We start from the raw sequence: 21,550 nt of genomic DNA, 5'->3' as shown, positions 1-21,550 counted from the left end.
AGATCTACGAGACTGGAGTAGCATGCATGAAAATGTTTATTAATAACGGGTATTGTTGCCATCTTTTTCTTTTGTAAACGTGCATTTAATTTTTTCTGTAAGATATCATTTGTTCAAAAAAATTACTGTGCTTTTCTTTTTAAAGCATATATTCATCAGACCCTCTTGATAATGTTTTCTGGTGAAGATTTTATTTTGTACTGATGACCTGAGCTGTGTTTTTATATTCTTGATATAAAATCTTCATAGATTTCCTTAGATTTTTATATTATTGAAAATACTTTGCAGAACTAAAGACTCCATGCAAACACACTTAAAAAAAATCCCTTCTTTTAAAATTCAAACAAAGGCTTTGCCTGTTTCTATATGATATGAAAAAAAGAAAAGGGTTCTTTCTTTAAAAAAATATTAAATTGATGTTTATTTAGTGCGTGTGCCACGTTGTGTGCTTAGATGTCACAGGACAACTGTGAGGGAATCCATTTTCATACTCTTCTCTTACCATGTGGGTCCAGGAGCTCAAACTCAGCTTGCCAGCCTCGGCATCAAGCACATCTACCTCCTGAGCCAGCTCACTGGCACTAAGATTCCTTAAGAAAGTGCTTAGAGTTGGATTACCTTGGAAGCGTCATTTCCCAAGAAAGAAATCAACCTAGTATCTTTTTTTGAAACCAGCCATCAAAATTGTATGCAGTTGCTTCTAAAACTAAGACGAAGCTCTCACAGACATTCATACCCACGGTCGCTTTTTCCCTTGAAGGAATTCGGAAGCGGCAATCACTATGATTCCTTGGGCACGGAGGCTACTTCCTAGAATTGCCAACCGTTCCTTGTCTACGCCATCAGCCAATCAGAGGGCCGAGGATCACCATCGGCAGCTGGAGGCCTACGGGTACTTCTTGCCCATCCAGACCAGATGGCAGGACAACGACCAGTACGGTCACGTGAACAACACTGTGTACTACGGCTACTTCGACACAATTATCAACCACTACCTGATCAGGTAGGCAGGAGTCTCGCTTTCAACTTGCTGCATGGCCTTGCTTGGGACTCGGAGTAGGGCATCCTCTGCTACCCACCTCTTTTGTGGAGTTGTCTGGATGCCGGGCTCTTCAAAGGAGAGCAGGAGGCCGGACATGTGCGTGAGGAATGTGTTTCTCTGTCTCTCCCAGGGTCTCAGGTGTTCACCTATCTTGGTCCTTTGCACTAACTTGTCGGTAAATGTGTTTATTTGAAGCTCAAATAAACACCTACGCAACAAACCACATGATGCTCGGATGCTGGGCAACTTGAGCAGACGTGAACATCAACCCTCAAGGCCTTTTTGTGAGAGAAGCAGCTGCCTCCCCCACAGAGGATGCATGGTCGGGGGAGGAGGACAGATGTAAAGTTGTTTATTGTGTCCGCTGGATGCCTTGATGACTTGATTGTCCTCTGATCAGCGTGCTTGGGAGAGTGGTTAGTAGCTTTTGGTTAATTTAACTGTCTATTGGAGAGACTGTGTCCTACGGAGAAAGCGGTGTGAAGACTGTCTTGGTCTTGCGGTGAGGTATACGGTTTTGAAAAAATTGTTAAACCTTATTGAGTCTTCTGTACAAGTAACTCACACTTATTGAGGGCTTTCTCTCTGCCTGGCACGGTGATGCAGCCTTACTCAGTTTTCTCATTTACTCTCCCTGTGACAGAGCAGCAAAAATGTCAGTGTGGGCTTCCTGGCCTGTGTCTTTTGGAGGCACACTGGAACACAGAAGAGCATTTCTTTGTCTCAAATCTTTGTATTTTACAAAAAAAATCTATCTATCTATCTATCTATCTATCTATCTATCTATCTATCTATCTATTCATTCACTTTACATCCTAATCATAGCCCCACCTCTCCTCACCTCCCTGTCCCATCTCCCTCCCTTTCCCCCACTCCCCTCCCCTATTCCTCAGAAAAGGGGGGGGGGACTCCTTTCCCATCCACCCCAGCTCATAAAATCATAGCAGGGCTGAGCATGTCCTCTTCCCCCGTGGCCTGGCAAGGCATTTCCTCCACGGGGAAGTAATTGAAAAGCTATCTAGAGAGTCCATGTCAGAAAGAGCCCCCGTTCCCCTTACTAGGGAACCCACATGAGGCCTGAGCTGCCTATCAGTTACATCTTTGTAGGGGGCCTAGGTCCAGTCCATGCAAGGTTCTTGGTTGGCGGTTCAGTCTCAGCAGGCCCCTCTTGGTCCTGGTTAGTTGTCTCTGTTGGTCTTCTTGTGAAGCTCCAGTCATCCCCCCCCCCACTTTTCCACAAGGCTCCCTACACCTCTCCCAGTGTTTGGTTGTGAACCTCAGCATCTGTTTCAAGGTGCTTCAGGATGGAGCCTCTTAAGAGGCTTGACTCCTGTTTGCAGGCATAGCAGAATATTGTTAATAGTGCCAGGGGTTGGTCCTTTCCCAGGCATTGGTTGGGCCTTCCCTCAGTCTCTGCCATATCTGCTCTACACAGAACTGCTTTCATAGGCAGAGCAGACGTTCTCATGAACTGACCCCTTCAAAGAGCATCCTTTGTGGGACTGAGGTAACTTTGACATGCACAGTTTACCACGGCTCCCAGAATTCCATTGTAGGACTGACCTCCAGCCACATGAGTTGGTGGCCTTTTTAAAAATGGAGGTAAAATTTACATAACAACAAATGCAGTTTTCAACCTTCAAAGATTTTTATTTTTTTTTAATTAATGTTTATGTATATGTGGGGCTGTGTGTATGAGGGTGCCATACCAGTAGAGGCCAGTAGTGGGCGTCAGATCCCCTGAAGCAGATTTCCGGGCTGTTGTGAGGGCTGGGAATCCAGCTAAGTCCTCCGCCAGAGCAGTATGTTATCTTAACTACCAGACCATCGCTCCAGAACCCCATTTTAATAATTTCAAAGCATGAACAGTCCAGTGAGTTTTAGTATATTTACAATGGGTAACGAGCACCACTATCAAATTCTAGACTATTTCCATCACTCCCCCAAAGAAACCCCATACCTGTTAGCAGTCTCACCTCTGGCAACCATCACTCTGCTTCCTGTCGCTCTGGCCTCTTTTTCATTACGCACATGAGTGGCATCACATGGGCGATATCACCATGGTGTTTGTCAAGTGCTTGTGTACAGCCTATTCCAGTGCTTCATTCCTAAATACTCTGACGTGGGGTGTGCCACATTATTTATCTGGTCAGGTGACCGATATTTAGAACTGTGCAATCTGGGGGTGGTCATGAACGATATCGCTATGATCCTGTGTCAATTTATCTGTGCAGGCGATTCTCAGTTCTCTTGGGTACAAGCTTAAAGTGGAATTCCCCAGGTTGTGCGGTAACCCTGTGTAAAGATTTTAGGATCTTTCAGTGTGTGTTCTAGAGTGTCTACATTAGCTTTCCTGTGAGCAGGGCATGAAGATTCCACCTCATCGTCGACAATTGTTACCAGTTGTTTTTTTTTTTTTTTTTTTTTTTTTTATTGCAGCCATTCTTTTGTATGTGAACTGGGGTCACCATTCGGGTCCTGTTTTCCTGATCACAAGCAACTTCCCATTGGGCTTCGGCAGATCTTCCTTGGGAAAATGTCTGTTTAAGCCTTTCACTCCCTTTAGTTGGGTTTTCATTGTTGTTGAGTTGTAACAGTTCTTTTAATATTCTAAATATATGTGTATAGACATTCCATATATATGCTCCATATATAGACATATGCATATATATATATATATATATATGATTTGTAATCTTTTCTTTCGCCTTGTTTTCTTTTTGCCCCCCCTTTTTTTCCTTTTTATTACAGAAGTGTTAAACTGAATGACCTGGGGAGAAATTTTAGACTAGCAAATGCTGAGCTGGCTGCTTTTCACCCTCCTTTCTCACTTGCTAAAGTGCATCATCTGTAGGGCTCCCACTCAGACCGCAGCTTTCCATGTTAGGAAGCGTAGGCTTCTTCTCTTTGTAAGAGGGAATACAGAACAATTTCCAGTTCAATCTCTCTCTCTACCTCTCCCTCCCTCCTTTCTTCTCTCTCTCTATCGTGTCCATGTGTGTGTGTTTTGAGTGTGTTTTTGCACCTGTATGCACACATGGAGGTTAGAAGTCAATCATGTTGGGTATCTTTCCTCAAACTGTCTGCATCTTTGAAATGTGGGTCCTCTATGAACCTAGAGCTCATCAATTTCTCCAGGCCATTCGACCAACTAGCCCAAGGCATCCTCCTGAGTCCGCTTCCCCAATTCTGGGATAACAGGTGTGTGCCACCATGCCGTGCTGGGGATCTGAATTTGGGTCCTTATGTTTGCTTGCCAAGCATTTAAATGAGTCACTTTCCCACCCTTGACAAACCATCTCTTTTCTTGTATAAATTGTATGTGTCAAAATGTGTTAAAATCCACAGCAAATGGCACAGATATTGAAGTAATTTGTAAAATTTCCTATCATTTGTGAAATAGAGAAATTTGGCAGTTATTTTCCAGCTTGCTAAAGGTCACACACTCTCTCTGGTGAAGAGTCAGCTTTAGGCCTTCTTTGGGTTGATACTTGGGCCACCTCAGTGTGATTTCGACTTAGCAACATTTAGCATTTGTGGCTTTTGGATGTCTCCCGTTTGCAGAAGGGCACCTGGAAGGCCCTTGTGCAGGTAATGAGGGTTGAGTCCTTTTCTAGTGTAGATAGTGCCTGCGTGGTTCTAATCTGTTACACTAGGCACCCAAAGGCAGCCCCTGCTAGTTCTGGGGGTAAGCATTCAGACTGGCATTGTGTGAGGGAGAATTTCTGTTTTATCTCAGGTAGAACCCTAAGTGTTTATACATTGACTTTCCAGTGGTGACAAGGATCCTGACTGTTGGACCAGGGAAGTTTCTGCCTCTGCTTTACTAAAGACAACAGATTTACCTTTAAATACATTTGTAAAAGTGGGAGCCAGGAGGTGATTCAGTCAGTAAAGTATTTGCCGAACAAGCCTGAGGACCTGAGTTCAGGTCCCCCAGCATCCATGTAAAAACCTGCACTCATACATATGCTGGCACACAAAACATCAGTTTAGAAGGGATCTTGGGACGTTCATAGGATGCACACAGATGAACTGTCAGGAGGAATGTCAGCAGCACACAAGGGAGGAACTCAGAGAGGAGGGTGGAATGGCTTTATTTTTCAGGGCAAGACAGTGAGTGAGAGGAAAGAGTAGAGCAGGCAAGGTGCCGGGCCTGACAGCAGTACAGCCTTCTCTTCTGGCATACCAAAGATGGTGAGCGCCACACATGCGTGGGACGCTCAAGGGTGTCTTAGCAACACCCTTGCCTTGCTCTGAGAGAGGGCGTCAGGGAGTTTTGGTGGAGATGTCTGGAAGAAGAAGAAAGATAGCGGCTCGGGCCGTAGTTTGCCCCGAGTTCCCATGGCTTTGACACATGGAAAGGGTTAAGTCATTCTTGAACAGTTTATCGCTCATCAATTGTAATTAAATATGTTTATATTAAATTATGTTTTGTAATTAATGTAAAATCCTTTAGCCTATGCCGTTATTAGAACCAGATGCTGAAGTACCAACAATATTTCAACATGACTGTACTGCCTCACCAGCTGTCTGACTGTAATTACTTTAATCTCAGCTTGTTATCTAATTATCACCTTTGTAAAGGGAAAAGTACTCTCTAATGCTTCCTGATTGTTTCGGATGATGATGAAGAGCGGGGAACAGCTGTCAGAGATTGGGCCCTGCTTATCGCAGCGGAGGAACTTACCCTGAAGCGTATCCAGGGCCAAACTGTGGAGGAAGGCGTGCCAGGCAAGAACTGGGGACCGGCCAGTGAGGGGGGACGAGTGGTGTGCTGCTTACCCTGCGGACCAGCTGTGAGGTGACACCTGCCTCAACAGCTAAGATGGAGCGGGATGTGGAAGACGCCTAAGCTTGACCACTGGCCTGCACGCATGTGCGCGCATGCGCACGCACAGTCATTTGGGTTTTCCCCACTTCTACCTTATCCTTGGCAGCCAGTTCTGACCCAATTTGAATAGAGCAACTTGATGCTGGCCGGCAGCTTGACGCTGTCAGGTTGTTTTCCAAATTATGTTTTAAGTTTTAACCTTTATTCTATTTTGCCGTTAGAACTGTGGCTGCAATGGATGTCGAATTGTTAGAAATCTTAGTTCGCCAAGCCAGCCGAGAGTATAACTGAGCCTGGGCAGGGAAGCCGAGAGCCCTTGGAGGAGCTTCAGTGACCTCAGTTTTGGATGTAATTGCATGTCAGCCCTTGGTGAGGCAACCAGTGTGTTCCTAAGTGACCGTTAGGGCAGGTTCCTCTAGGGTGTCGCCTAAGCCTTCCTGCTTGCTGGAGCTTCTCCTCTGGGGCTGCCCTGTTAGGGTCGGAGGGGAGTTGGCCCCAGTGCTCTTCATCACGCAAACAGCGGGGTGCTGGGTATGAAGATAGGAGTGTAAGGGTGGTCTGAGTAGAATGGACCAAGCTAACAAGGAGGTCAGACTCCCATTCTCTCACTGCCGAGATGAGGCTAGACCAATAGCCAGGTGTGAGATCATATACAGGCTTTCTCCTTTAAGGTCAGGAATAGGAGTCTTTTTAAAAGTGGACATTTTATCTTAGGAGGGAGGGAGAGATATAAGGAATGGGGGAAGAGGATGGAAAGAAGGGAGAGTAGGGGATAAGAAAAGAGAAAGACGCAATGAAAGAGCCCGGAACAAGCCTCTGCACGGGGATGAGTGCAGAGACTGGGAAAGGAATATGGAGGAGCTCGGCTACTGTTGAGGTGCCTCATCTTCCATTCAGAAACACCTTTACCAATAGCTGTGTGACCTCAGCCTCAGGATTTCCAGTTCAGCTTAAAAAATATTGTGTATCTGTCCTGTTGATGTCTATAAAGTGCAGAGATGATCAGGGCAGATGCTCTGGCAGTGTGCCCAAAGTCGGACAATGTGGATGCTAGAGAGACGTCATCAGTTCCTGGAGCATCTTTTCTAACAGCTATGGATGTGACATATGAAATGTGCTGATTAAGGTCCAGGCGGGAAACTAAAATCCTCTTGACACCAAGATGCGGTGACACAGGCGTTGGAGGAAATCAAAACCAAGAGGGGACAGCAGCGTTGTGCAGAGATTAGCATCCTTAGTGTTCTTGCATGGAGGGCTGGGGCCTGATGCAGAGCGGCCAGGAGAATGGAGGATGGGAGCACCAAGGAGATGCTAAAGGCACAGTCCGGGTGGATGAAGAAAACTGTTCCGAGCTGCTGCAAGGCCTTTGGCAGAAGGGTGGCCCACAGGTGCTCCAAGAAGTAAGAGTCCTTGAAGAAGGAAAGCTCTTTTTCTCTCCTTCCTCCTGCTCTCTAAACACCTGGAAATGGCTTCCATGAAACGAAGAAAGAAACCATGTAGTTTGGGGGCTCCCAGAGTAAGTGCAGGGCACGGAGAAGTGGGGCTGAGGCTGAGATTAGGCAGGGGATGCCAGGCCAGTGACACAAGGTGGCCATGCATCCTGCGGCTCCCTAGACGCACAACCCAGTAGCATCCCGGAGAGTTCTTTAGGAGCACAGGTCTCTCTTCTTTGGCTATGGCAAACATCTGCCCCATTTTCCAAGCTGCTGTACCCTTGCCTCTCCATATTGCTTTATTTCAGACCTCTCCATATTTTCTCCAATCTGGCATCTTGGGAAGAGAGTAAATAGATAACCTGTTGTCGATTTAATTTGGATCTGATTGCTTTGTACTTTTCCTAGTGTGGTGCATGGATTAATTATGTCTACATTTTATTTTACTTTGTGGCAGAATGTAAACAAAGGAAAGGAAATCTGTTTTGTTTTGCCTACAGGGAGCAGCTCTGCTTAACAACTAGAGAGGATGGTTGGTATCGCACATGCCATCTGCTCCCTGCTCTTTTGTTAGTTTTGTGGCTCACGGTACATGTTCTTTCTCTGCCTCAGTTTCCCTGTTTGATTAAAAGAGTCAGTATGAGTGGTGATAACCAGTGTCTGTGGTGATGAACCGGAGTCTGGCCACATCCTAACATGTCTTTTGACCCACGGGAATTAAGTGGCTTACCATTCTGTGACAACCTGACAGATGTGTGTGGAAGCCGAGGGCTTTCAAATGAGCAGATCATCTGAGCTTTTCACCAGGGAGATGAGTGGGTAAACATGAAGTCTAACTGGAATAGGGATTACAGAGCCCTTTACTGCCACTGTAGATGCTGTGAGCAAGCAGAGTGAAGACTATTAAATAATTGCCATAATTTAGACTGTGATTTGTCCCCGAAAGGTTCATCTGTTTGATCTTAAAGGAATGTGTAAGAGGAGGGGTCTGACATGTTCTCCCATTTCCTGACTTGGCATGTGACTTCTTCTACATGATTCAATTCATCATGGCGCCACCCGCCATGATGTCCACCAGAGCAGATGATGTCATGACCTTGAGTCTCCAGAACTGTGAGCTAAATGAAACCGTTTTCCTTATAAAGTTACCGATCCTTGATTATAGCAAGGAAAACTGGATTAATTAACATGTCCTCACTGGATTGTATTCCCCGCTTCTTGGAGCGGTCTTTAGAGAGCACTAGAAGGGAGCAGTCCCCGGACGCTAAATTCTGAAGGTCTGGTGTCATGTTCAAAAGCTGTCCATGAGGCAGAAAACAAGAAAGCCACCCTAGAGAAATCAGCATGCCCTGTGACGGATACCAGAGTGCTGTACTCAGTGTGAAAGCCTGCAGAGAGCTGTTGCTGCCTGGGGACTACTGAGTTTAGCTAGCGTAGCTGCCTGACTATGCTGCCAAATTAGTATATTCTCGTACCAGAGAACCAGGAAGCAGGCTTTGGGGGGGGGAGAACAAGGGTCCTAACAGTGACATCTCAGCTGGGGTGAGTAAATTTGAGAATAGGAGAAGGCAAAAAACAACAGAAGAAGAAAGGGGGTGGCCTTGGGGGTCTTGGAATGGCCAGCAGTGAAGGGGATGGCTTTGGTAGCAGGAGTTTGCCTGGTCTCTGAGAAGAAACCGAACGTGATGAGCTCAGTCCCTTCACTGGAAGATAAGTGGCTTGCTCTACTGATTCTCTTTGTTGTACTAGCTCTGGTTCTTGGACAAGAGAAAGAGCACATAGCTGTGTAGTGGTTAATTTTTAATTGTCAGCTTGGCACAACGTAGAATGATCTGGGAAGAGGTTCTTAACTGAACCGTTGTCTAGATCAGGTTGGCCTATGGGCGTGGCTGTAGGGGATTAGCTTGATTATCAATGGATGTGGGAAAACCCAGCCCACCGTGGGTGGCACAATTCCCTATGGGGCGGGTCTTGAGCAGTATGAGAAAGGAGAAAGCAAGAGAGCATGCATGGATTCTCTTCTGTCTGCTCTGGCTGGATGCGACATGACTAGCTGCTTCACGTTCTTTCCCTGCAGGGATGGACAGTCACCTGGACCTGTGACCTGGAGCAAACCCTTTCTCCTCTATGTTGCTTTTTGTCAGGATGTTTTATTACGGCAACAGAGAGGAAACTAGGGCAAACACAGACCTAACGGAAATGTCTGTTGTTGCCTCATATTTCACCACTCCCCTCATCTTCTCTTCTTTGCCTGCAATAGGAAACAATGGATAGTTCCATGAAAGCCGCAGCCTTCCTTAAATTATTTCTACTACTGGCATATTCTTGCCCCTGATCGTCAGTGGGGTGTCTCACCTATCCTTGTGTGACCTCCAGCTGCCATTCCTCAAAGAGGTTTTGTGCCCAATCTTTGCCTTTGCACAGGACCCTAGATTGTCTATATCAGAGATCCACACACTACTTTCATCTTTCAAACTACGTATCCCAGAACCCATCCCAACAAGTAAGCTTGAACATGCCCAGCCAGCTTTCTCTCATCAATTCCCACTTCTACTTTATCTGTGCACTTAATATTTTTCTAGTTTAAGTCCATGCTTCAGCTAATTCAGCATGAATTATTTTTTAAATATTTATTTATTTATTTATTTACTTATTTATTTATTTATTAATTTATTATGTATAGTGTTCTGCCTGCATGTACACCTGCATGCCAGATGAGGGCACCAGATCTCATTATAGATGGTTGTGAGCCACCATGTGGTTGCTGGGAATTCAACTTGGGACCTTTGGAAGAACAGCCAGTGCTCTTAACCTCTGAGCCTTCTCTCCAGCCCCCAGCATGAATTCTTAAGTGGAGTTTTTATGCGTCTTGGCCATTTTCCCTGCAGTGGTGTGGCATGTCATTCTAATATCTGAGCCTCTCTGGGTTGGAACTGCAGTGTCTTAGCCCTGATACAGGCCTCTTCCCCCAGCAGAGATGAGGCTAATCCCCTTGTAGGTGGTTTGCTATGGAGCCAGGGTTAGGACCTGTGAGAGGTAGATAATGTGTGTGGGAGTCAACCTGACATGAATGAGCTGATGCAGAGTACAAGTGAGAAATGGGGAGTCTCCTGAGGGGTCCCTAAACAGCCTGGAGAAGGCCTTCCTAGCCACGACTGCCTTATGGAGCATTCCTTTCTTTTCTCCTCTGACTTTTGAGGAGACTTTCTTTCAAAGAGGAGTGTGAGGGTGTGAGAATCTCTGAGCAGTGGTCTGTGAGCCCCTCCTGTCAGGCTGGGAGAGAATTTTCTCTGCCTCTAAAACAATGTGCTGATAACAGACAGGCCAAGTAGAGCAGGCTGGGTGTCTCTCCATGGCAGGATCACAGGAGAGGTGGACCACCAGAGCACACCTGTAATTCCAGTGCTGCTGAGGCAGGGACATGGGGGTTGATGGCTAAGCAGTGTGGCTGAACCAAGGAGCTCGAGGTTCAGGGAGGGACTGACCATGTCTAAGGCAGAGAGGGATGGAGAAAGACACTCAGTACCGACCTCTGAGCTTTACACATAGATACACACACATATAGATGAGCACACATGTTAACATACACGAATACACACACACGTAACATGCTAATAGAACTTCCTCCGAGGGGCTGTTAGGAGTATTTAGAAAGGGGGCAATACATCATGCTCAAATGTCAGTTAATATATGTGCTAAGTATAACCTGTCCCCACTAAAGGGTTTGCCAAAGGGGCTTCTGGAATTCATTTTTTTTTTTTTAAAGATATGCTTGTTCCAAATTGAACTTAGAATTGCTCACCAAATATAACACATTGAAATACATGGCTTTGTTAGAAATAGAAGACCAAGAGAGTAGAAAATAAGGGAAGTGACCGAAGAAACTCACTCAGTGATTTTTCTGCACTAGAGTACCGGGTTGATCTCTGGGTTTTCAAAAACGAAGAAAATGGGGGGGGGGTACCAGAAATAGATTTTTTTTCCTTTTCCCTTTAGATTCTAATAGAAACACAAAGGAAACATATGGTGGAATTTTGAATAACACCAGAAGAAGAATGTCAGGAGCCTGGAAGCGAACTCTGTCTGCTTGCTGCCTGACCGCCACCTGGTGTACCGGAACACCTAAGGCGTGATTGGTGGGAGGTGTTTTCATCAGCAAGATCCCACAGAGCCAGGGCCCTGCCTCAGCTGACTCACATAAAAGACTCCCCGGGGACAAACATGAATCAGGTCAGCCACAGGGGTGAGGGGGAGACCTTGAAGGACTGGGAAGCAGTCAGGAGGACTGAATTTCCCCATGGTGGGTGAGCAAATTCTTAAAGTAGCCTCTCCTGGCCCCCCTCCTGTGGGAGTAGCTGAGAGCCAGGCTCTGTTCCTGTGGCCCTCAGCCAAGATGAGGTGTCCTTGGGATCTTGCAGACAGGATGGCATGTCACAAGGCACCATCTTTATGTCTCCTGCTAAGCAGTGTCTCCAACACCCCCTACAGAAACACACTTCCTCATGAGTGCGTTTTTGTGTCCCAGGGACTGAGTTAACATGTAGGTACCAGCCAGTGTGAAGGTCTCAGTTAAAATATTATGATCTGGCTCCCCGAGCCCAGGGAAATCTCATTATATACAAAGTAATCCAATTGGCGGCTGTGTTCTAACCCACAGACGGTGGAACCCACGGAGAGAGTATGCCTGGGAAGTCGGGCTGTCAGATTAATACATTGTGCGAAAATTGGGGCCGGAGGTCACCAGACTCCTGATACACAAATCTCCCTCTGAGAATCTCATTTCAGTCAGACTATCAGTTAGATTAGAGAGACCCTAATTATCCCACTGAAATTAAATTACTTTATGTTAGGGTGATATAATGAACAGCCATAAAAAGGATATACACAACCAATCATCTTATTATTCACAGCAAGACCAGAGCGAACACCGGAAGGACCTTGCTGATTATTGCCAGCTAGTCCCTGTCACACACAAAAAAGGGCAGGCGCAAGAGGAAAATGGGATTCAGTACTGGTTCAGCCTTGGGCTCCTCTTGGGTCTCTTCCCATCTCTCCAGGACAGGTGTTGGACTCCTGTTGTGTTCTTGAGCTGACCTGCTAAGAGGCTCTTCCCAGAGGCACCCCTGTGAGTTGCTCAGAGGGCACAGGGGATGCATTTCCTAATGCTTTCTGGACCCCCCCCCCCCCCAGGGGCCTCATGGCTTACAGCATTCAGCCCTGGAATCTTCACAGTACAAGTCATATGACTTGGCTGTGTGGCTATGGGTGTTTGCCCTCCACACAAACAGCTAACCTCTATCAGTTTGTCCTCGTTAAAGGGAACATCACTAGGTGCTGTAACTAATTATCCTCAGTGACTTAACACAATGGGAGTTTATTTCTTGTTCAAAGCCTGGGCTGGCCCAGGTCAGTGGGTGTCGGGGAGGGCACTCTGCTCCACACACACTCAAGAAGACCCCTCAGCGCTCAGCCCCATCAGGTCCAGTTTCTCTGAAGCAATGCAAGCAGCATTTTGTGTCTGGCTGATTGTTTGTGTGTGTGTGGTGGTGGTGGGGGGCAGGGGCGCCTGGCCCGAGCTTTGCAGAATAATTGTCTCCCCTGGTTTCTGATCAGTAGAAGCCAGTGGTGCATCTTCCATTCTGAGACATCTGAAAATGTCTCCAGACAATGAAAGCGGTTCCGAGGAACAGAAATGGCTCTGGTGGAGAGCCAGTGCTCTGAATCCATGGGGTCTTCGTCATTCATTAGGGACGTATGAGAGACAGCAAGGAGGATTTGACAGAGAAACACCTATGTTCCTACCCACCCTCTGCTGGGCAGAAGTCAAGTGGCCTCCTTTAAGTGAAAAGGTTTCTGGGGAATTGTGTCCCCAAAGGGAATTAGCATGATCTCACACAAGGATAAGCCAGGATGCACAGGAACCCTGGGTCTGGTTCTTCCCTTTGCTGATAGGACTTCGCAGTGCTGGCTGCTACCCCGGGTAAATACCTGGTCCTGTATTTTTATTTTCCCATCTTCTTTCACCCTTGCATCTAAGGCACACGTGTCTTGCCTTCAGTTTGTCCAAAGTCTTGATACGTAGCTGAAGGCCTGTCCATGGGTCTGCGGAGATGGCGACAGTTGAAAGAGTGTGTGCTGCTCTTGCAGAGGACTCAAGTTGATTTCCCAACGTCAGTGCATCAGTGCTAGGACGCTCACACCTGCCTGTAACTCCAGCTCTGGGGGAAACTGATGCTTTCTTCTGGCATCCAGCGGCACCCGCATACATACGAACATACCACACACAAACACACAAACATACACATACTTTAAAAGATAAAATGGTAGGTTCATATACATCTTTTAGTAGTGTATATATATACATATATATATATATATTTGAGGATGTGTGGCATGTTTAAAGTTGTGATCAGAGCAAGAGGTGGGCTTGTGGGTGCCTCTGGCCCATTGTTTGGAGGACAAGGGGCAAAGTTTCTGGTAGCCCATACCTGAGCAGTATAGACTGCTTGGCATAGAGTAAACATTGATAACAGTTTAAAATTCCATACCGTGATCGTGGGACAATATAGATCAGCAAATGTCAAATAATTTGACAAAATGAACACAGTGATCTTTAAGTGCATAAATTGCCATAAAACGTGAGGCCTTTTCCTAGGCTGTCCTCCAGTGACTGGCTCTCATCTTCATCATCAGTGCATAGTCACTAATATCCACAGCGACTGGATATTAAATCATGTGACTTTCATAAAGCCCATACTTAAACTTCTCTCATAAGCAGAGGTTCTGAAGGGAGAAAGTCTGGGGTGGGTGCTGACAAGCCCAGTACTGGAACTGGTACCTTAACTCCGAATATTGTTGGTGCTGTTGTCAGGGTGGATGGGCCATTTGCCAGAGAGATCCTCGGCTGTGCTGTCTCACTTCCCAACGTGCTCCTCTGGTGACATCACTCCTTAAAATTTGAACCGTTACTATGCAATAGTGTGAGAAGGAAAGCTTTAGGGTAGGAGATTGGTGACCTGAATGCCCAATGTGGATTGCATCATTAATTCTGGGTTGTGGGGCAGACACTTAAAAAAAAAAAAAAAAAGTCTTTGACAAGCAACTCCAACATGGCCTCCATGTTGTTCAATTACCCTTGTCCTCAACAGACATTTTTCATGGCATGCAATTTACACACAGGACAAAATTCCTTTGTTCCTCCCGGGAATTCTTGTAAGGAGTAGCTCAGCTCCAGGCTTCCTGGATTATAAAGGTCTTTCTGGACCGAGGGCCTGATCTATACCACACCCCCAGCCCTGAGGGGTTTTGTCTATGCTGGACCCCTGTTTCCAGTGTGTTGCTCTCCATGTCCTGCATCTCTCAGCTCTTATCTCAAAGATGTCTCCCACATGTACTAACCGGGTCTACTTCCTTTCGGCGCGTCCTGAGGCCTCATGAGTGAGTGTGCGTCAGGAATTATTTTCACGTTCCTCGTGTTAGCTAAATTCAGGTATCAGGTTCCGTGATTTTGACTGTAAGCAAACCGAGAGTATGACCGATGGCCACACGTGTTGTGTAGTGCCTGGCTCATAGAAGGTGCGAAGACGTTGTTTCCGGCAACCATCAATGAGTTTTTGTTCTCGAAATGGTAGTCAGGCTCTCTGCTGATTCATCCTTGTCTGACAAACCCTGGTTCCCAGGCTCGGTGAAAATGACGGGGCATTCAGCACATCTCCATCATCTGGCGTTTGTCATCTCTACTGGAAATCTTGCTGGGATCTAAAACCCTAGAGTTTTTAATGAAAATCTGTGTACTTGGGTGTTGGAGAACTTCCTGGGGGAGAGGTCAACAAATACCTACTTTAACTCACATAGAGCGCCAACTACTGGCCAAGAAAAAGAATGCACCCAATTCTAGCTTGGCAAACCAATAAGGTACGTGGGGTTATACTTGCAGGGTGACTCAAAGGCCCTGCATCGCTGAAAAATCTGCCCAGGCCTGGGTGGTGATTCTTGAAAGCTGCATCCCCGGAGCTCGCAGCACAGCTTCAGGTTGTGCGCCTGGGAAACATCCTCCACCCTGCCAAGTGCAAACTGCTCAAATAACCTGGCGGAGGGGCTTTCAAGTCTGCACTTTCTAAGCTTCCTGAGCCCCGGGAGCCTTAAGAAACGAGTTCAGTAGCTTCCGAAGTCTTAAGGGTTTACCTCCTCCCTCCACCAGGGCGTGTCCCCTCTTGGAGGACATCAATTTGCAGCCGGTCACCCCAGGGAGTAGCTGCAGGACAGAGCAGATTGCAGGCAAATATCCCAGATCCGAGGAGGAGGAGAAGACGCAGTTCACGGGGCAGTGACTATGGAGTCCCTGTGTTGAGATGTGCAAATCAGGTGGCTGAGCCCCAGGAATGCTTTAGCCTCTTAGGATTCATGTCGTGTGCCGCTTTCCAGCCCTCACTAGAGTGAGGTATGAAGTCATTTCCAAAGCAGCGTCTATGAAATTCCATTACACGGGGCTTTTCAATTTGAGAGGAAAGACCTTTGCTGAAACTAATTTGCAGCTGCTTTAATCATGGAGCTCAGACGGTGGCGGCGGGCTGTCCTCCTCGCGGTGGCTGAGAGAGTTCACACCGGCCCTGCAGACTGGCTCCTGCCCCCACCTCACCCCTGGGTTCCTTCTGTACTTCTTGGGCATCCCCTAACTTTTGCAACAGTTCTTTTTTTTTTTTTTTAAAGATGAAAAGTAATTATTTTCATCCCTCTTACTGAATGCAGTGTCGTGCACTCAGAAGCCCTTTGAAGACGCCGCTATAAATCAAAGCAAATAGGGTGCGTCCCAGGAGAAGATTACCCTGGGACATCTCTGCCAGCCTTTCCTGCCTCAAGGACTCTCCTGGGGTCCTTTTGTTCCCTTTACCCACTGATACCGCTGGGTTTTCTCTGGACCCAAAGAAGGGCAGCTAGGAAGCACAGAAAGTAAAGAATACTTAGTTGGAAATCAAGGAATTAATCTTACTTCTCCCGTTTTCTAAATTTAGTCCCTTGACAATTTTTAAGAATCATACGTGGGCAAGTGCGCATGCGCCTGAGCCGAAAAGAAAAATCAGCAAGCTGAGAAGAGTGTGTGTGTGTGTGTGTGTGTGTGTGTGCCAATAAGTTGTGGTTCTCCATGGTTCTGCTTGAGTCCACTTTAAGTTCCTGCCGTGACTCCCCTCCGTGTTGGACTGTTAAGCTGTAAGATGAAATAACCCCTTTCCTCCCCAAATTGTTTTATGTACTGGTATTTATTACTGCAATAGAAAGCAAACTAGGGCACTCCTGTAACCTCAGCACTGGGGAGGCAGAGACAGGAGAATCCCAGACTGGCTAGCTAGTCTGGACAAAATGGTAAGCCTCAGGTTTTATGAAAAACCCTTGTGTAATAAATAAATAAATAAATAAATAAATAAATAAATAAAGTAGAGAATTATAGAAAATGCCCAAAGCCAACCTCTGGCATGCATACACTCATGCACACACATGTACATTTAATTTTTAACTTGCCCACGGCTCTATCTTATGGAAGTCATTTTTTGAACTCTCCTCTTTCCAGATGACTCTGCTCAAGTTGACAAAAAAAAAGTGTGTGCCACCATGTCCATGGGTGTTTAGGATCCGAATTCAGGTACTTTCATACTTGTGTGACAAGCACTTTACCTGCTGAGCCATCTTTCTGGTCCTGACAACTTCAGGATGCCCTGAAGCTTTTTAGGGCATCCCATAGATAAGAGGAAGGTGACTAACACCTACAATGAAGATCATGTTGCACACTGAAGATCACTCAGGGTTAGAAGGAGGACCAGGGAAGGTAAAGTATGAGAAAGAATTTAGTCTCCACTCAAAGGTCCAGGAGAGCTTGTTGGGGAGCTGGTGGTATCAGTTTACCCCAGGGTATTTATTGAAAAGCAGTTGTCTCAGTCAAAATACAGCTGCTTGAAATCCTTTTGGGGAGGCAGTCCATGTCCCCTGAGATTGCCTATGAAGAAAGATTTGGGAAGAACTGAATATCCACCAAACCATGTTGAGTCTCCCATGGTTAGCACAGACTTATATAGCTTTTGGTTTTCTGGGAGAGAAGAGATGCTGAGACGTGATGACGGAGTAGGCTTATACTTGGGAAGTTCTAGGGCAGGGCTCTCGGGGAGGGGCAGGTGACTGTGAGTAAATTTTTAATGTGATGCTCTAGTACTGTATCCAACAGAGAAGTCTTAAAATAGGCACAAAATGATCGGTGGGCCTTGTGGGAGAACCTTGTGTACTCAGCAACTGCTAGCTACTCTTTCTGCCTGTCAGCCACTGAATACGTTTCCTGACTGCAGAGCTACCTCTCTGTTGACATACACACACAGAGAAGCAGGGGCTATCAGGCCATGTGTTTTCCCAGCCACCTTTGCATCAAGACCTAGTCTCCACCAACGCACCTGCCCCACAGTCTGAAAGGATTGCTGACATATTGAGACCTGTGCAGACAGAGTCCAGCTGGGTGGGAAAGGTTGGGCCCTGGCAGCTGCCTCCCACTGGTGATGAAGATTCTGGTTCCAGCGTGTCTGAGGACAGTGACCTTGGCTGCCATGATTGGTTGAGCAGACTGGGGTGTGACTCTCAGTCACATCTCCTTTCACTGCACCTGTGTCAAAAAGGGGATGAGAATAGAATACTTTCTTTAGTTAAACTTTTTTATGTGTATGAGTGTTCTACCTACATGTATGTATGTATGTATGTATGTATGTATGTGTCCTGTGAGTCCATGGAGGCCAGAAGAGGGCAACTGAGCATCTGGCATTGCAGTCACAGATGTTTTGAGCCACACATGGGTGCTGAGAATTGAACCTGGGTCCTCTGGAAGAGCAGCCAGTACTCGTAACTGCTAACCCATCCCTCTAGCCCTCAAGCACCTTCTTGATGAGCATCTTTCAGGTGTCTGCACCTACAGAATCATGTCTTCTAGTAACTGAGGACACTGATGACTGTGCCACACGTCTGGGCTCCAGTCCTGCTGCAGCAAATGGGCTGTGTCACTCAAGAAAGTGTACTCAACATCTCAAGGCTTCCGTTTCCTTACCTTTAGAGTGGGTGCAGGGATGAGCTCACTTTCATGGAGCTGCTCTGAAACTTCACTGAGGTGGAAACGGTAAGCAAAACAAGGAAGGAGTGCTACGGTTGGGGATCAGCTCAGAGAGAGTGGAGTGAGGAGAACAAACCTGAGGGCTTCTCAACACGATGGTCATCAGACACTAGCCAGGTCTGCTTTAGTGCCACATGGTAGCACAACTCCTGTAGGAAGGGCTTGAACAGGAAATGAAAGGTGAGCAAGCAGAGATCAAAGGCAACAAGATAGTTTGCCAGTGAAGAGTAGCGTGTATTCAAGGGAACTCTATGTGTGAGAATCAGGAAGATGGGGCATGTTTAAAAGCTGTGTGGGGGTTGGAGAGGGCTCAGAGGTTTAAAAGCACTGTATGCTCTTCCACAGGTCCTGAGTTCAATTCCCAGCAACCACAGGTGGCTTCCAATCATCTATAAAAGAGATCCGGTGTCCTCTTCTGGCATGCAGGCATACATGCAGGTTTAACATAGTGCACATAATGAAATAAATGAATAAATCTTAAAAGCTATGTGGCCACAGTTCAAGTGGAGAGGCTGAATGAATCAAGAAAAGATTCATTGCTACGGAGAGTTTTCTGAAGGGAAGGAGGGAAGGGTCCAAAAGCAATGCAGGCTTTCCCTGGGAGCCCAGGGATGAAGGGTATCTCCTTCTCCATCTCAGTCTGGTAGGCCTGCGGTGAGAGAGAGTCCATCCTTTCAAGGGATTACAAGAGCCTGTCCTGGAGTTCTTGCTTTTTCAAAATCGGGACATGCACCGAATAGCAGCCGCAGGGGCTCTTGGGAAGATCAAATTAGAGAAGGCATGGAAATCACAGTTTCTGGCAGGTAGTAGGTGCTTAATAAGTGGAAGCGACCATTACTATTCTGCTTAATAATTACCGGCTTAATCACCAGGAGCGCCACCACCACCATCTACCTCCCTCCCACCAAGAAGCTTTACCTATTTACTGAATTAAAATGCTCGACCAATTCCAAAGGTACTTTTGCATTTCAAAATATGTCTCCATTTGACGCCAGAGTGTTTCTTCTTTTCCAGGCCTGGCCAGGCAGCTTGGAGTCTAGAGGGGAAGTTGTGGGTGACGCTTTTCAAGGGAAGCCACCTGTCCGTTCTTTTGTATTCTTCTCAGAGAAATCTGTTGTCCCGGGAAGGCTTCTCCTCCCGTGGAGGTCTGGCTGCCTAAACGAAGCCAGGTTCCTTTGTATCTGATTGTGTACTGGTCCCGGGGATCAGCGCAGAGGTAGAACAGCTTGTCTCTAGCAGGGGACGGTGGGGCGTCCTGCTGGTGGGCCCTTTCCCTGGTGGAGCTGTGAGCGCGACGGCGTCTGTTTCAGAGCACCTCCGTGAATGGGTGCCCACGTGCGTGCACACCTGTGCAGTCCAAGGCTTTCCCCGGGACCGGAGTCTCATCGCTTGCTTGAGATGCTGCCTCGGATGAAGAGAGAACCTCCACCTGCCTGGGCCATCTTGGGACATGTCAGCTCTCTCAGGGAAGGTGGTAAGTGGCAGCAGGGGAGCACTGCAGACTCAGTAAGCGATTCAGACCTGTGTGGTGTGCGCAGCCCTTGGCCAAGGAGGCTGACGGGTGTGGGGAGCGAGTCCTTAGACTCTCCAGTCACACATTGTCAGCTGTCCATCTCAGCTCTAAACTTGTGGTGGCTGTGTCACTTTGGACAACTCATCTCACTGAGTACCAGCTTCTTTCTGTCATACAAATGCTGCTGTATAGCCATTGGCAGTGAGTCACTGGTGAGGTGTGGAAGGGGGGACGGGGGGCTGTGAGCTAGGGCCACCTTTGCTGTTTCACCTGGATGTTGTACTGAGTGGAACCAGAGGGGAGCTCTGGCAATTCCGTTAAGCTTTTCTTCTCTCTCTTCAGCCTCAGTTTCCTCATTTGGAAACCGGGCTTTAACACGGCCAGCGGTTGTTAGGAAAACCAGCTGAAGAGATGCAGAAACTTCCTCGCATGTGGTAGGAGAGAGGTTTGTCGGGGGGCAGGGAGTGGCAATAAGAGTTACCTCGCTTGTGCAGTTGTGATCATGCAGGGCGTGCCTGCTGACCTCCCTATATTTGGGCTGGACTGGTGGGCGCCGCACCCACTGACTTCCGGGAGGTGGAAGCCTGTGGTGACTGTTGCGCATCTTCACAATGTGGCCCACTTCGCTCTGGCGCTCCTCCAGGGCTCAGGTAGGAACACGTTTGTCATTCCCAAGAGACCTTAAGGGAGACTCCTCTTCTGCCTCAGATCCCTGAATCGTCCTGGGTCACCTCGACAATGATCAGAGTAGGACTAGACTCTAAGGGCCCCTCCCTTCTGTGCTCCCCTTGACGAAATGACATAGACATTAAGAGAATGAGGAGTCAAATAAAGGCCCCAGGAACAAAGAAAAAAGCTTCCACCCCAGTTCCCTTCTGTTCCACCCAGGATACCCCACGCCACCTCCTATCACATGCCTGTTGCCAGGATGGGAGAGCTTTTGAGAATTTTCGTTACGCCCTGGGCAAGCTCGTCCTCTGCAACTCAAAACTATTAGGGTACACGCTCAAAAGGAAATCCATTTTTGCGCAAGTATCTGTGAATGTTGATTTTCAGGCATTATTCTGCCTGGCGTGGTCCCCTCCTGAAAGCCTGCTGACACTAGGCACTGGAGAAGAGGGAACTCAGTCTGGTCTCGCCATGCCCTCTACGCGCATGTGCTGTTTTCAGCAAGGCTCCTAGGAGCCCATCCTTCCTGGTGATGTCACTTCCCAGGCAGGGCTACCTCTGAGCCTCCTGAGCAACTCCATGATCATTGAGGCCCAGGGGGATGCCTCTGGGTGCTTGAATTGTGTCATATACCCCGGACGCACACAGAAGGGTAGGACAGACAGCGTGCCCTCAGAGAATGAGGAGAGCTTGCAGCACTGATGGTAATTCCTCCACTCTCCCCTTCACACCACTGCCCCCATGACCAAATGTTAATACCAACCTAGGGACATGTGAAGAGTGAAATTTCTACCAATACTTGTGTCCGGGCAACAAACCAAGGCTGCGTCATACATAAGCTTATGCTTGGATTAGCACAATGCACTATGCAGCACTTATTTGGTACTGGTGCTGATATAGAGCATGAAGTCTTTTTTTTTTC

General features: G+C 47.2%; 1 protein-coding gene across 4 annotated transcripts in view; it reads left to right on the top strand.

Moving 5' to 3' along the window:
• LOC132648954 (uncharacterized) overlaps positions 1–21,550 on the top strand; it is a 155,787-nt gene that overhangs the window by 72,629 nt on the left and 61,608 nt on the right. For all 4 annotated transcript variants that reach the window (XM_060371534.1, XM_060371537.1, XM_060371536.1 and 1 more), the window contains one exon: positions 761–1,003. In XM_060371534.1, the coding sequence (XP_060227517.1) occupies positions 783–1,003 (221 nt within the window). In that variant the 5' untranslated portion in view covers positions 761–782. The remainder of the gene's footprint in view (positions 1–760; positions 1,004–21,550) is intronic.

Source organism: Meriones unguiculatus, chromosome 18 (assembly GCF_030254825.1).
Source record: "Meriones unguiculatus strain TT.TT164.6M chromosome 18, Bangor_MerUng_6.1, whole genome shotgun sequence".
Taxonomy (NCBI): domain Eukaryota; kingdom Metazoa; phylum Chordata; class Mammalia; order Rodentia; family Muridae; genus Meriones; species Meriones unguiculatus.
Note: the sequence above shows the minus strand (reverse complement) of the source record. Positions and strands in the feature narration are given on the sequence as shown.